Genomic DNA, 12,841 nt, shown 5'->3' on the forward strand with positions numbered 1-12,841 from the left:
CAACTCCTCCATTGCCCTTTGGCAAGCACTGCTGTTTAATTTTTCCTTTCCCCCAGCTGAGCAGGGAGGCGGAGGCCACTGGGAGGCAGAGCCCACTTGCTTGCTTAGGGACTCAAGGGTGGTGTTAAACACCTGCTTAAAATAATCCAAGCTCAAGAAAGCCTGAGAGCAAATGCTTGAACTCTGGGATTTTTGGGTGTGATCCCTGGCTGAGCACAGTGGGAGCTCCGGAGCCATCCCAGCAGGAAGATAAGAGGGGGGCTTGGGAGCTCCAACAGAAGCAGCTTTGTCCTCTGCATGCTGTTGGACATGCCAGCTCACTTATAAAACAGGCAAAGGGTTTCTGAAAGGCAGTGCCAAGCTTGTAACACTTTCTTGATGCAAATTTTTCCACTGTGTCTATGGTTTCCTCTCACCCCCTTGGAAATCAAACCACAGCTGTCAGACCTCAGGTAGTTTTAAAGCCATCCCCTTCTCTTGGGATACTTTCTGTTCTGTGGATTTGGTTTTTTTCTTCCCTCTCCCCCCACTTTTTCCACAAATTCTCCTGAATTTTTCATTTCCACCATGGCAAAACACATCTCATGTTCAAGATCCCTCCTTCTGGTCATGGCCCATGTAACCAGAGCTGTGCTGGTGCTCATTAACAATCTCATTTCTCCCTGATCTCCTTCATCCTGGAGCAAATATCCTGCTGGCAAAACCCAGGCTTGGAAAGCATTAGGGAATTCACACGCAGCCTTGCAGCTGGGATGCCAGAGGAGCAGCTCCTGCCCATTTTCTGAGGGGTCCTGTGCTCCGTTTTCCCCAGCAGGGAGGAGCCAGGGAGCAGGGAAAGGCGGGAAAAGGGATAGATGTTAGAAGGCGGGATTTGTGTCAGGTCCAAAAGGATCCCAAAGGAATCAGAGGAAGGATCCCAGTAGAATTTTCTGGGCAGTGCTCATGAGGCTTAACTGCAGCTGAGGGAAGCTGGGAATGGCCTGCAGAGCGCCCGTGCTGGGATGCACAACTGCTCTGGGAGATGTTTGTCTGGGGGTTTGTTTTGTCTTGGTGAGATTTGCAGTTAATTTTTTAGCGAAAGGACTGGAAATAGGATGGTAAACTGGGAGCTTGAGCTGAGTGCAATGGCCACTGGCTTCCCGGGGAGGGCTGCTGGTGCTGATGCTGCAGGTCTGCTTTGTGGGGGCTGAATGGGAGGCGCATGCTCAGCCACCGCCTCCGTTCCCAATGGAATGCCATCGCTTCCCTGCCTCCCTCCCTGCCCTGTCCTGCTGCCCAGGCCCTGCTTTGCTGGGCTTGGAGGGGAGGCAGCAGGCTCTGGTAACAGGCAGGGACCTTTCCTGCAGACTGGGGGGGACCTGCTCGGTGCCATTGGCACCCTGGGGTGGAAAAGCTGCTCCTTGGGGTTGTGCTGGTGCTGGCAGTGGCTCTGCCCGCTGCTGTGGGTGCCCAGGGGGATGGAGGCTCCGGTGCTGCCCCGGGGTATCCCAGAGATGGCCCCTGGGACTGAGCTGGGGGTCCTGACCTGAGGTATGACAGAGAGAAGAGGTAAAACGAGGGCAGATGGAGGCATGAAAGAAAATGTCATATTTTTAGGCAGAGACAAAACAGCGCTCCCAGCAGGTTTCCTCGCACGGGCCTTCCATCCCAGCAGCACAGGCGCAAGCTGTGGATCGGGGTTCCTAACGCCCTTTCCCTGCCCGGCAGGCCAGGCGGCGCTCCCCGGCGGCAGGAGGCGGGAGAGGCCGGCGCCATGGCGGGAGCCTCGGTGAAGGTGGCGGTGCGGGTCCGGCCCTTCAACTCCCGGGAGATGAGCCGCGAGTCCAAGTGCATCATCCAGATGTCGGGAAGCACCACCAGTGAGTGCCTCAGGGGCAGGAAGGGGGGTTTGGGTGCTGCCTGGGAAGGAGCAGGGGTGGTGTGGCCACAGCAGCAAGCACCGGCCTGGGGGGATCCGTGTGAGGATGCCTGAAGCATCTCCAGGGGTTTGGAGGAGGAGATGTGGGAATGGGCTCAGCTTTCCATGGGGAAATGCTGTTGGAATGGCAGTGCTGGGACCTACATGGCACTGAGCCCTTGGATTTTGGTGACAGTGCAAGGGGCAGCATTCCCCAGTAGGCAAGGAGGGAGGAATCACAGAATCACACTAATCCTTTGTTTTTTGGAAGGGATGTTAAAGACGATCTCGTTCCAACCTTCCGCTAGAGATCAGGCTCTTCCAGCCTGGCCTTGGAGCTGTGTGTGGGCCAGTGAGTGGTTTTTGTCTGCCTGGCCAGGTCCCACTCGCTGCAGCCTGCCAGGACCATCCCTGCTCTCTGGGGCCCTTGGAGGTGCAGCAGCAGCAGCAGCAGGGAGGGTGGGAGGAGGGTTTGCCCAGGGAATGGCGTGCTCAGGGCTGTGTGTCCTGTCAGGAGCCTGTCTGGCCCTTTGCCCCTCTTTAAACACCAGCTGCAGGCAGCGGGGTGTGGGCCTGGCAGTGAAACCCCTCCTGTGTGGCTCTGGAAGCCTCCAGATGGGGCAGTGTCTAAAATAACTCCCTGCCTGCGTCACCGGCGGTGGGTGACACGCTGGTGGAGCCACCCCCGCCCTGCAGGCTGCCATGACAACCCTGCTGCTGGCCGGGGACAGCACCCAAGGGTGCAGGGGGACGCTGGGACCCCGCTGGCCACCCCAGGCCTGGGGGGAGGGTCTGTGGGGCAGCCCCTGCTGGTCTCTGGCCTCCTGTGGGGCTCTCCCTTCATGGCTGGACAGGGATTCTCCACCTGCCTGGGGGGCAAAGCTTCTGTCCTCGTGGTGAGGAAGTCTCCTGTCCATGCAGGAGCTTCCCAGCTGCCCAGGCCAGGCAATGGGAGGGCAGATGTTCCCCGTTCTGGTTCTGGGGGGGAACTGTTGTGTCCCAGTCCCAGCCAAGAGCATCAGGCATCCCCCGGCTCCACCATGGCTGTGTTCGCTCAGAGCTCTGTGTCCCTGCTCACCCTGTTCACCCTGGCTGTGCCCCCAGCCCTGCAGCCTGTGCCTCTGCACCAGGGAGTGCAGCAGGGCTGCAGGCAGGAGCCCTTTGCTGACAGGGAGGATTTTCTCCATGAATGGACAAACCACGGGCTAATCCTCTTGGCCAGGGGGCTGGGGAGCAGGTGTGGGGGGCTCAGGAGCTGCTGCTGCTGTGGCTGGTGGAGGCTGGAGGGTGCCGGCAGAGCAGGGCTGTCTCAATCCCCCCAGCTCCTGGCAGAGAAGCCAAAGATAAACATATCTAAGGGGAGTGAGGGCAAGTTTTCCCCTTCCCAGGATTATTTGCAGAGACCTTTGCCTGTGCAGGTTCTTCTCCTGCCTCCATCCAGCCCCTGGGAGGCAGAGGGGCCCGGGGTGGGAAGGGATCTCTGCCTTTCTCTGCTGTCCTTTCACCTGCAAACTTCCAGCTGCCACAGCTGCCCCCAGCCCTGCTGCTCTGTTCCTGTAGTGTCCTGCACCCTGTGGGCCCATCCTGGGCCCCTCTCCTGATGGCTCCCACCAGGATGGTGTGGAGGAGACCCCTGGCTTTGATCCCAGTCGTGTTCCCTGTCTGGAGCTGTGCCTCTGTTGCCTTTAAACCCTGGTGGTTATTTTCTCTGATGTGGGCTCTGGCCTTTCTCCTGCTCTGTGCCTGCCCACTCTCATGCTGCTGGCTCTTCAGGGCAAGGCAAGAGACACCTCCAGAGGTTTTCCTCCTTCCTGCCCCCTTGTCTCTATGTTTGTCTTCACCTCCACACCCCTCCTTGCCTTTTCAATCCCAAAGGCCCAGAGCATGAATCTTTCGGAGCAGCTTTGCCAAAGTCCTGTAGAAAAGGAAAAACTCCACCAGCAGCATCCATCTGCCTGCAGGCAGATAAATGGGAATGGCAGGGGCATGGCAGGAGTGTTTCAGCTGAGGACAGGAGATGCCTGCCCTTGGGATGCTCCCCTGTGTCCCAGTCTCTGGTGTCCCATGCCAGCTGGAAGCTGCAGCTGGGGTGCCCGGAGCCACGTGGTGCCATCCCCAGCTGCCCCCCTGCCCTGTGCCCAGCATGGGCTGGCACTGGGATGCAGAACAGGCTCCTTGTGCAGCTCCATCCCTGCTCCACAAGTCATCTTTGCTCCTGTCTGCTTGGTCAGTGCCACCTCTGCAGGGCAGAGCCAGACCTGGTGACCAGGTGGAGCTGCCTGGCTGAGCACCAGGAGCCCCCAGAGATGCTCCATCCCACGTCTTGCACAACCTCTACTCCTGCTTCTCTTCACAATGCCCTCAGCACCACATCCAGGCATTGGCAGGGGTCAGGAGCACACTGCCCACAAAGTCCTGCTCTTCCAGGGGCCTCCACATCCCTGCCTGCTGCTGCAGGATTCCCAGTTGTTCCTTCCCAGCCCTTTCTCCTGCTATTCAGCCTGCCTGGGATGCAGCAGGTGCCCAGAGCAGTGGGGCCAGGCTGCCTGCAGCAGGGGGACAGGCAGGGAGCCCATGCCAGCCCCTCTTTGTGCCAGAGCTGGGCTTCTCTCCATGCCAAGGAGCGTCTCAGCAGCACCATGCTGTGGTTTTGTGGCTGGGGCTGGATCCTGACCCCACTTCCCCAGTCTGCCTCGCTCTGTGCTGGGTTGTTCTCAGGTTAGAAGTGGTGGACCCTTCCCATGGGAGTAGGAGGTGTATCCATTGTGGTGTTGGAGGAGGGATTCAGAGCAGAAAGCATCTCTGTGTGTGACACTGCACATCTGGAAGCACATCTGGCCATCAGAGACCATGGCAGTGAGCTGCCCTGTGCCTGGGGCTGCCCAGGAATGCCCAGCTGGAATCAGGATGGAAGGGCAGGGCAGGCTGGCGTGGAGAAAGCTCAGGGCTTATGGTTTCTCCATCCTTGGTGGTGGCAGGGAGCAGCTGGGGCAGTGGGCACAGGAGCTGTGCAGGCCTCAATGTCACTTCAGTGTCACCGAACATGGCTGGTGGCTGCACCTCGTGATTGCCCGCTGGTTTGGGCTTCTTCTGATGCATCTGTTGTTTCAGAAATAAAACCACATGGTAAATGCTCTACAGGAGGGAAAAAAAAAAACCACCCATGGCATGAGGAAGAGCAGTGATGCAGTCTCCAATTTCCATAGCAACGTCCTTTTCATCAGGGGATGACAAAAGCAGACTCTTGTTTCCGCTGCTGGTGTGACACGAGGCATTAATCACTGCAGGGGAAGGAGCCAGAGGGGCTCTGGGGGAGCCCTGGCAGGGCTGCAGCTGCTCCCACCCCTCAGGTGCCACCATGGGAGCTGTGGGGACAGGAAGGCTGTGACCCTGCTGTGTGACAGCGTTCACAGGGGTTTTCGAATGAGGGAAGAAACGAGGATCTGACTCCATGTTACAGAAGGCTTGATTTATTATTTTATTATATATATTACATTAAAACTATACTAAAAGAATAGAAGAAAAGGTTTCATCTCAGAAAGCTGGCTAAGCTAAGAACAGAAAGGAATGAATAACAAAAGTTTGTGGCTCGGACACTGTGTCCAAGCCAGCTGGGCTGTTATTGGCCATTAATTCCAAACATCCACATGAGACTTATCACAGACCTGCCTGTTGCATTCCACAGCAGCAGATAACCATTGTTTACATTTTGTCCCTGAGGCCTCTCATCTTCTCAAGAAGAAAAAATCCTAAGAGAAGGATTTTACATGAAAAGATGTCTGCGACAGCCTTCCAGGACTGTTTTGGACTGAAACCCATCACCCTTCATCCCTCCCACATGGAAGGGGGGAGAGGGGCGTGGGGCAGGGCTACCATGGGTGCTTGGTGGCCTCATGCTCCCATCTGTTTGTCCCTAGCTATCCTGAACCCAAAACAGCCCAAAGAGACACCAAAAAGCTTCAGCTTTGACTATTCCTACTGGTCCCACACTACGGTAAGCACTGGGAGGCCTGAGCCCGCCTCGAAGGCTGGGCTGGGGAGAGGCAGGAGGGCCTCCTTGCCCAATTTTTCCGTGTCCCCCTCCTCTGTGCAGCCTGCAGACATCAACTATGCATCCCAGAAGCAAGTGTACCGGGACATTGGCGAGGAGATGCTGCAGCATGCCTTTGAAGGCTACAATGTCTGCATCTTTGCCTACGGGCAGACAGGAGCTGGGAAATCCTACACCATGATGGGCAAGCAGGAGAAGGACCAGCAAGGCATCATCCCCCAGGTATGCCTGGGGAAAACTGCCTTGTCCCAAAGGAAAAGCAGAGCTGGGAGGAAAGAGGGCAGCAGGGTGGGAGTGAGGCTTTGCCAAGGTCTAATGTAGCACTGCTGTGACAGTGAGCTGGCATGGCTCCACCAGGAGGGGTCAAGGAGGGTCACCCAGGCTCTCCAAGGCTGGAAGGACTATGGTCTGGCCACACCAGGCCAGTGGATGTGAGCAACAGTGGCCCAAGAGCTGAGCTGCTGACCAAGAGCTGGCCTGGCAAGACACAGCAGGGCTCTGGGGATGCTGATTGTGCATGTCGGCATGGGGGGGGCTCTGCCAGCTCCCCAGGAGCCATTCCAGCACTCACTGGCTGGATTTTGGGATGAAAAGGCAGAAAGCCCTGTGTCTGGGCCCCCCAGGCAGGAGCACTGTGCTGGTGGGGCTGAGCCTGGCTCTTGTGTCCGCAGCTGTGCGAGGATCTCTTCTCCCGCATCAATGACACCACCAATGACAACATGTCCTACTCTGTGGAGGTAGGCCCCCCTCCCTCTGCCTGCCCAGCCCCTTCTGGCCCCCCAGCTGGCTCCACAGGTTGTGCCAGTGTGCAGAGCCCTCTTTGGGGCCATCCTGCTAGCTCTGCCCGTGCCCTCTGCTCTAGGTGAGCTACATGGAGATCTACTGTGAACGTGTGAGGGACCTGCTGAACCCCAAGAACAAGGGGAACCTGCGGGTGAGGGAGCATCCCCTGATGGGTCCATATGTTGAGGACCTTTCCAAGCTGGCTGTGACCTCCTACAATGACATCCAGGACCTTATGGACTCTGGGAACAAAGCCCGGTGAGTTGGAGAAGGGCAGGAGATGGGCAGGGTTTGGGATGCTTGCAGTCACTTCTAGAAGGTCCTGCTTCACTCCCTGACTTTGCCAGTCCAGCTGCTCTGGAAGTGGCAGTTCCCTCTCCACTGAGTGTTGGGTACCCCCACTTTCCCGTCACTTTCCTCCTGCTTTCCAAGGGCACTGGAGGCAGCAGGAAAAAGCCTGAACTCGTGCACATCTTCTCCCAGAGCCCTCTCTTGTCCTCTATTCTTGCCTTCCCACCATGTACCTTGTCCTGGCCCTGTCACCAGCCACTCCAGTGTCCCTCACAGGGTGTCACACCTCCCTGTCCTGCTCTCCCTGCAGCACAGTGGCTGCCACCAACATGAACGAGACCAGCAGCCGCTCCCACGCCGTGTTCAACATCATCTTCACGCAGAAGCGGCACGACGCCGAGACAGACATCACCACTGAGAAGGCAAGGGCAGGGCTGGGGGACTCAGGGGAGCCCTCCTGGGTCCAGGGAGGACTTGGTGTGCTTTCATCAGCACTTGGGGCATGGTGGTGCAGCCTGGTGGAGGGTTGGAGCAGGAGGGAGATGAGTGCCAGGCACATTCTAGGCTCGTGGTCCCTTGAGGGACTGGCCCCTGCACAGGGTATTTAGCAGCTTCAGCTCTGCCTGCAAGGGTATTAGCCCTGCTCTCCCTGTGCAACTCCTACAAGGATGACCCTGCAGAGCCACTGCTGTCCTCAGAGCAGTGTCATCTGCAAGGGGTTTTGGCTTTGTGCTGGGTTTGCTGTGCCCACAGGGCTGACAGCCTCCCCTCTGCCTGCAGGTCAGCAAAATCAGCTTGGTGGACCTGGCTGGGAGTGAGAGAGCTGATTCCACAGGTGCCAAGGGCACAAGGCTAAAGGTGAGAGCTGACCTGAGGTCCCCTTCTGCTGGTGGGACACCATGGCCTCCTGCCTCATCCCCAAAACATCTCCTTCCCTTGCCTGGTTCTTTGCACACTGCACTGCCAAAATCCTTGATGGGATTGTGTTTGAAAGCTGCCCAGTGCCAGTTTCACCATCAGTCCCAGCTGGGGGTGCTGGTTACCCAGCAGGACCAGCTGCTCTTTGCCCACACCATGCTGGATATTCCTCACTTTCTCCTGGGCTTTAATGTGGCTCTGAAATGGGGCCTGAGCATTTTCCTCTTCTAACCAGGAAGGAGCAAACATCAACAAGTCCTTGACCACTCTGGGGAAAGTCATCTCTGCCCTGGCAGAAATGGTAGGTAGCTGGAGAGCAGACAAACATTGGCACTGGGGGGAATTGGGCTTGGGCCAGCAGGGCTGGGCTCAGCTTTGAGGGATGGAGCATCCCAGCTCCATGGGATGGGCTCAGCTTTGAGGGATGGAGCATCCCAGCTCCAAGGGGTGGGCAGACACATCCCAGGCTGTCCCTGCAGCTGGGACAAGCTGGGCTGGTGGAGATGCCATCTGCCTGGGGACCTGTGGCACTCTCTATTTGAGGGCCAGGGATGTGTGGTGGGTGCCAAGGAAAAAAGCAGCTCCCCTAAACAGTGTCTCCATTTCCTTTGCAGGATTCAGGGCCCAACAAGGTGGGTGCCCAGGCTGGATGGGGAGAGGGGCGTTGGTTTTGAGCTTTGAGCACAGTGGGAGTGGGTTGCAGAATGGTTTGGGAGTGAAACTGTGCCTGGACTCGAGCCGTCTTCTCCTCATTCCTCCTCCTCCCTCTGGGGCTCTCAGTAGCCAGCCTTAAGCAACCCTCCCAACTCAGGGCATTTCACAGGCAGGCCCTGTGGACCTGGGCAAAGATGCCCAAGGTTTCCATCCTGCTCCAGGTCCCCGTGTCTGGGGACCAGCTGTCACCTTCCCTTTGAGGAGAGCAGGCAGCTTGACAGCCCTTCCCTTTGCTCTCCTAGAACAAGAAGAAGAAGAAGACAGATTTCATCCCCTACCGAGACTCGGTGCTGACCTGGCTGCTGCGGGAGAACCTGGGTGAGGACAGCTGGGGGGTGGGCTCTGCCAAGGGCGTGGCAGGGGGCACAGGGACCAGCATCTCCCTCATGGGTCTGTCTTACTGGGCAGGAGGCAACTCCAGAACTGCCATGGTGGCTGCTCTCAGTCCTGCTGACATCAACTACGATGAGACCCTCAGCACCCTCAGGTAGGAAGAGGTTGTTCTCCCTGCAGTGAGCAGGAACAGGGGAGGCTGAGGCCCAGGCACTGCCACATGCTTTCCCCACCTCTGTGTGTCCCTGCCTGGGGTTGTACTGTGGAGGGAGCCTGCAGCCCCAGACAAAAGGCCAAAGGATTGTCCCAACACTGGGATCCTTCTTGTTGGAGGGGCTCTGCGATGCTTGCTTGTCCAGCAGCTGGGATTTTGCCTCTGTTCTTGTGTTCAAGACTCTGCCCCTGTTCTCAGTGTTGCTCAAGACCATGCCCCTGTTCTTGTGTTGTTCAAGACCCTGCCCCTATTTTCAGTGTTGCTCAAGACCCTGCCCCTGTTCCCTAGGTACGCTGACCGTGCCAAGCAGATCCGCTGCAATGCTGTCATCAATGAGGACCCCAACAACAAGCTCATCAGGGAGCTGAAGGATGAGGTGGCTCGTCTGCGTGACCTGCTCTACGCCCAGGGCCTCGGGGACATCATTGACAGTAGGTACCACGGGTGCCCTCTGGCTCCAGGCAGAGATGGGCTGAGTTCGGGCCAGACTGCAGGGCTGATGTCCCCACAGCCTCCCTGCACCCTGCTGCCCTGCCCCACAGCAGCACCAGTGCTGCCCCTGTGAGCCCCTGCACGCATGGGTGCAGCCCCCAGCCCCTCCTGTGGCAGGGGGAGCTGCTTTCTGCCCGGCAAACCTTCCCTTCTTCCCTTCCGCCCACCATCTTCAGCATCCAGCACCCAGCAGAGGTGCCAGGAAGGCGTCACTGGGACTGCACGTGCCCATGGGCTCCCCTCCCTGTGCTGTCTGATACCCTACTGAGATCAACCCCCCCTTGTTCTGTTCTCTCTTCTGTTCTCTCTGTCTCACCCCCCTCCCTGCCCTCTCTTTCTCTCTTAGCCCACCCTGCTGCGGGAGGATCCAAATGTGTGTATTCCCCATCACTGGTACTCTCTGTTGCTTCACAGCTTTTTGGAGATCTGGGCTGTGCCCAGGGGCACCCGTGCAGCATGGGGAGGGCTCTTGCAGCCAGCCCCTGCTGCTGGGGTGCTGTGTGCCTGCAGGCTGCCCATCCTCAGGGAGCTGGCACAGGGCATGGTGCCAGAGTGGTGGTTAGCACCAGGGCTTGGGCTAGTGCTGAAGGGACCAATGTCCTCCCACCTGGCCATGCCAAGGGCCCAGGCCACACGGGGTCTCCTCCTTCATGCTGTTGTGATGTTTCCTGTCGCTGCTGCTGCTGCTGCTCTGCTGCTGGTGTCTCACTGGGGCTGGAGCCTGGCACGGCCTCGGGTGGGATGCAATGGTGCTCTACAGATGGATTGGTGGGTGGTGGTGGCCAGGAGGCTTTGGCCTGTGGATAAGCACTATGGCCCTGTCCCACGCTGCGTCAGGCAGTGCAGTCAGGCTGTGGTGAACCTGCTGAGGAGCCAGGGGCCTGCTTGTCCCCTCCTGGCTCAGCTTCCCTGGATGTGGGCTAATGGAGATGGGTGACTAATCCTGCACCTGCTGCCCTGTGCCCTGCCTGCCTCTTGCACACTGCTCTGAGAACCAGTAACTCCTCAGGGCGGGAGGAGCATCTCCCACACCTGGGTCCTAAGCCACCACAGCTGACTCTTGGGGTGCCAGCTGGGAAGCACCCCTGCCTGTAGTCTTGGCTTCATTCTCTGGCTGCCTGGCCAAGGTGCTGCTCCAGCAGGCCATGGGCTTCCTTTGAGCAAACCTTGTGAGGGAATCCTGCTGCTTCTCCTGCCCTGTCTACCTGACCCTTTGTAGGGCAGAGGGCCACCCCCTCTCATCCCCTTCCCTTCTCATCCTCTGCTCCCAGATCTGGCTAATCTGGGGCATCTGGGCAGGGAGAACCACACAGGCTGTGTGAGATGGAGAGGATGCCAGAGACAGTGGCACGTACTTGGGTAGGACATTTGATCCCAAACCTGATGGATGCAGGACCTGAGGTTACAAAAAAGTGTCCCTGGGAGCCCAGGATGGCTGCTTCCAGCGTCTGCCTCACCAAACAGCCCTGTTCCCTGCGGGGCTGCCCGGGCTGGGGAAGAGAGTGCCTGCCCTGCCCTGTTGCTGTCTGTGCTGCTCTGCTGCTGCCTGTGCCTTTTCCTGTAATTCCTGCCTTTTTTCTCGACGCACCGGCCACTCTTTTTTTTTCCCAACAGCTTTTCTTGTCTCTGTCTCTCTCTGTCACCCTGTCTGTGTGTCTTTCCCCGGCCCACCCCTCCTTCCGCGCCCGTAGATGTGTCCGACCTTGAGAACAATAATGATGCTGGAGGGGCAGAGCTGAGTCAGCGCCATGACAATCTCTCCACAGTGACCAACGCCATCGCTGGCATCAGCCCCTCTTCCTCCCTCTCTGCCCTGTCCAGCCGCGCTGCCTCGGTCGCCAGCCTCCACGAGCGCATCATGTTTGCTCCGGGCAGCGAAGAGGCAATTGAGAGACTCAAGGTAAGATTCCTTTCCCCTTTCCCCTTTCCCCTTTCCCCTTTTTCCCCTTTCCCCTTTTTCCCTTTTCCCTTTCCCCCCCTTTCCCCCTTCCCTTTTCCCCTCCATGCCCTCCAGCTTGCAGAGGGTGCTCGGTGTTTTCTGGAGCCCCATGAAGGATGATCCTTCTGGGAAGCAATACTCAGATGTGCCCTTGGACAGACCTAGAGCTTGCCCACCCTGAGGGTTTGGGTGTTGTAGGGTCCTCCTGGTGCTGCCTTGCAGGGCTTGGCTGCCTTGGACCTTTGGGCTTGGGATGGGCAGAGTGCTCCAGGTGCTGCATGGTGCAGCAGTGGGCTGGCAGTAAGGGAATGGAGAGGCTGCTCTTTGTGCCTCACTCTTTGAAGGTGGGGCTGATGGAAAGATGGGGGTGAAATGCTGCTGCAGCTTGTGTAAACAAGCCTGAAACTGGGCCTGGTGTCCCACTGGAGGATGCTGGGCAGATCTGTGCAGAGTGGCCAGGAGTGCTGCCCCAGGATGGTGTCACCAACCCCTGTTTAACCCCCTGGCAGGAGACAGAGAAGATCATTGCAGAGCTGAACGAGACGTGGGAGGAGAAGCTGCGCAGGACAGAAGCGATACGGATGGAGAGGTGGGTGGGCTGGGGGGCTGGGGCAGGATGGCAGGGCAGAGTGGCATTCCTTGGGCATTTTGTTAGAGCAGTTGGGTTCCTGGGGCAGCCAAACAGTTTGGATGTCCAGCTGGAGCCTGGGTTGCCCCTGGGGACCCCAGTACCCACCAGCCTGCACAGAGATGGGCTGCTCTGAAAAACCCACCTGGATTGTGAGGAGAGCTGTGGCAAGCCCTGCATTGCAATCCATGGGACAAACCATGGGCTTCCATCCTAGGGGTGCATGGAGTTTTGACAGGCACTTCTTTCTCTTGCTCCTTCAGGGAAGCATTGCTGGCCGAAATGGGGGTGGCCATGAGGGAGGATGGAGGCACCTTGGGTGTATTTTCACCTAAAAAGGTAGGATCATCCCATTCTCTTCTTCTTGAGGACTGGTTTGTACCCCTGCAGCTCCCTTCTGATCCACTCTGTCACAGCTGGCCAGTCCCATATACTTCACTGGCCTTTTCTTGGCTCTGAAACCCATGGGGGAAATCCCAGCCTTGGTCCTGCTGGGCACAAACATGGATACAAATACGTGGGTAAATGTCCACCCCCACTGCTGGCACACTGTCCTCCTTCATGAGGGGATTTGCTGATGA

General features: G+C 58.0%; 1 protein-coding gene across 1 annotated transcript in view; it reads left to right on the forward strand.

Annotated features, from left to right (window-relative positions):
- KIF1A (kinesin family member 1A) overlaps positions 1 to 12,841 on the forward strand; it is a 41,423-nt gene that overhangs the window by 3,623 nt on the left and 24,959 nt on the right. Inside the window, 15 exon segments of the mRNA XM_030954289.1 lie at positions 1,708 to 1,859; positions 5,815 to 5,891; positions 5,991 to 6,170; positions 6,620 to 6,685; positions 6,811 to 6,989; positions 7,333 to 7,444; positions 7,803 to 7,880; positions 8,176 to 8,241; positions 8,555 to 8,572; positions 8,897 to 8,972; positions 9,063 to 9,141; positions 9,490 to 9,632; positions 11,460 to 11,593; positions 12,142 to 12,221; positions 12,524 to 12,599. Of these exon segments, the coding sequence (XP_030810149.1) occupies positions 1,754 to 1,859; positions 5,815 to 5,891; positions 5,991 to 6,170; positions 6,620 to 6,685; positions 6,811 to 6,989; positions 7,333 to 7,444; positions 7,803 to 7,880; positions 8,176 to 8,241; positions 8,555 to 8,572; positions 8,897 to 8,972; positions 9,063 to 9,141; positions 9,490 to 9,632; positions 11,460 to 11,593; positions 12,142 to 12,221; positions 12,524 to 12,599 (1,470 nt within the window). The 5' untranslated portion in view covers positions 1,708 to 1,753.

Source organism: Camarhynchus parvulus, chromosome 9, assembly GCF_901933205.1.
Source record: "Camarhynchus parvulus chromosome 9, STF_HiC, whole genome shotgun sequence".
Classification (NCBI taxonomy): Eukaryota; Metazoa; Chordata; class Aves; order Passeriformes; family Thraupidae; genus Camarhynchus; species Camarhynchus parvulus.